Below are 1,212 nucleotides of genomic sequence, written 5' to 3'. Positions count from 1 at the left end.
CGTTTCATTAGAGAAGAACCCGTCCAGAAGACCTATACTATTTTTTTCTTTTTGATTTTTTACCTGGATAACTGAGATGCATCAAGACTTTAACTGATCAATATTAATCCAACCACTGAAAGTACTTTCTAAAACATTCAAACATTTCATAGCGATCTCWAATGAAATGTAAGCCGCCCATTTTTGTGATGGATGACAAGTTTTCATGACTGTCAAAGGAAATTTGTGATGTTAATTATCCTATAATTTAGAATTTAAAAATGCTCAAACTTTAAAAAAAACATTTTACCGATTGAGCTGAAAGTTTTTTTTTTTTTTTTGAAGCTCTTTCTTTCAAAACGATCCCACAGAACATCCAATGTTTTTTTTCTCTTCTGGGCTATTGATGTAGAGTTACACCAAGTGTCTTACAGAGCCTTTGGAAAACTGAGTTTTGGGTGTCTGTGTGTGGAAGGGGGTCCACCCAAACAACACGAGCCTCGTCTGATTCATCGTTCAAATAATAAAAAAAAAAACACTTATTCTGCTGTCACTGGTGTCTTCTGCCGACTAAACACTTTGTCAGACAAACATGTCCAAAATGATGTAAGTATTAATCTGTCTCGTGTGTTGTAATGTATAAACCTGACTCTAGTTGCTGACAACACAAGTTGCCTGAATAAAGCTCCTCACCCCCTCCCTAAATAACCCCTAATACCAACCATAACTCCTAGAGCCCGATTCACTCACCCCCGAGACCACTTAAGACCCTCTCAGTCACCCAACAAACTAACTTCTTGCCCCAACTCATCTTCTCTTCTCACCAACATAAATCTTTTATTTTCTTGCTTTTTACATTGCAGCCTAGAGCTTTGCCTTCAATTTGTGAAGTAGACAGTATGTAAACAGTGAAATGTGTAAAACAAACAAACTTCTGTTCAGTGTTTGTTTAAAAAGAGTAAAAAGTTCTGCTCACCATCTCTGGGTTCTGGATCAGTACCCTTGAACCTGCCAGRAGACCTGGTGTCCACCACCTGGACCTCCTTGGTCTTGATGTTCTCCAGGACGTCCTCGTAGCTCTTCACCCATGATGCGTTCAGGGTCGCCTGGAAGTCTCTACGCTCGGGCTTCTTGTACTCGGAGCTCACCGGGTGTCCGTCAGCCTCCCAGAGCTTCATGCCTCCGTCCAGCACCGAGACCGATCTGTGGCCGAACACCCGGAACATCCACCAC

At 41.4% G+C, this 1,212-nt stretch overlaps 1 protein-coding gene across 1 annotated transcript in view; it reads right to left on the bottom strand.

The window, feature by feature from the left end:
* The window catches only part of LOC106520651 (3-mercaptopyruvate sulfurtransferase), a gene marked incomplete at its 5' end in the record, with an annotated part of 2,417 nt that extends 1,205 nt beyond the window's left edge, over positions 1 to 1,212 (bottom strand). The window contains 1 exon segment of the mRNA XM_014012857.1: positions 956 to 1,212. Coding sequence (XP_013868311.1) covers positions 956 to 1,212 — 257 coding nt within the window.

Source organism: Austrofundulus limnaeus, unplaced genomic scaffold (assembly GCF_001266775.1).
Source record: "Austrofundulus limnaeus strain Quisiro unplaced genomic scaffold, Austrofundulus_limnaeus-1.0 Scaffold96, whole genome shotgun sequence".
Lineage (NCBI taxonomy): Eukaryota > Metazoa > Chordata > Actinopteri > Cyprinodontiformes > Rivulidae > Austrofundulus > Austrofundulus limnaeus.
Note: the sequence above shows the minus strand (reverse complement) of the source record. Positions and strands in the feature narration are given on the sequence as shown.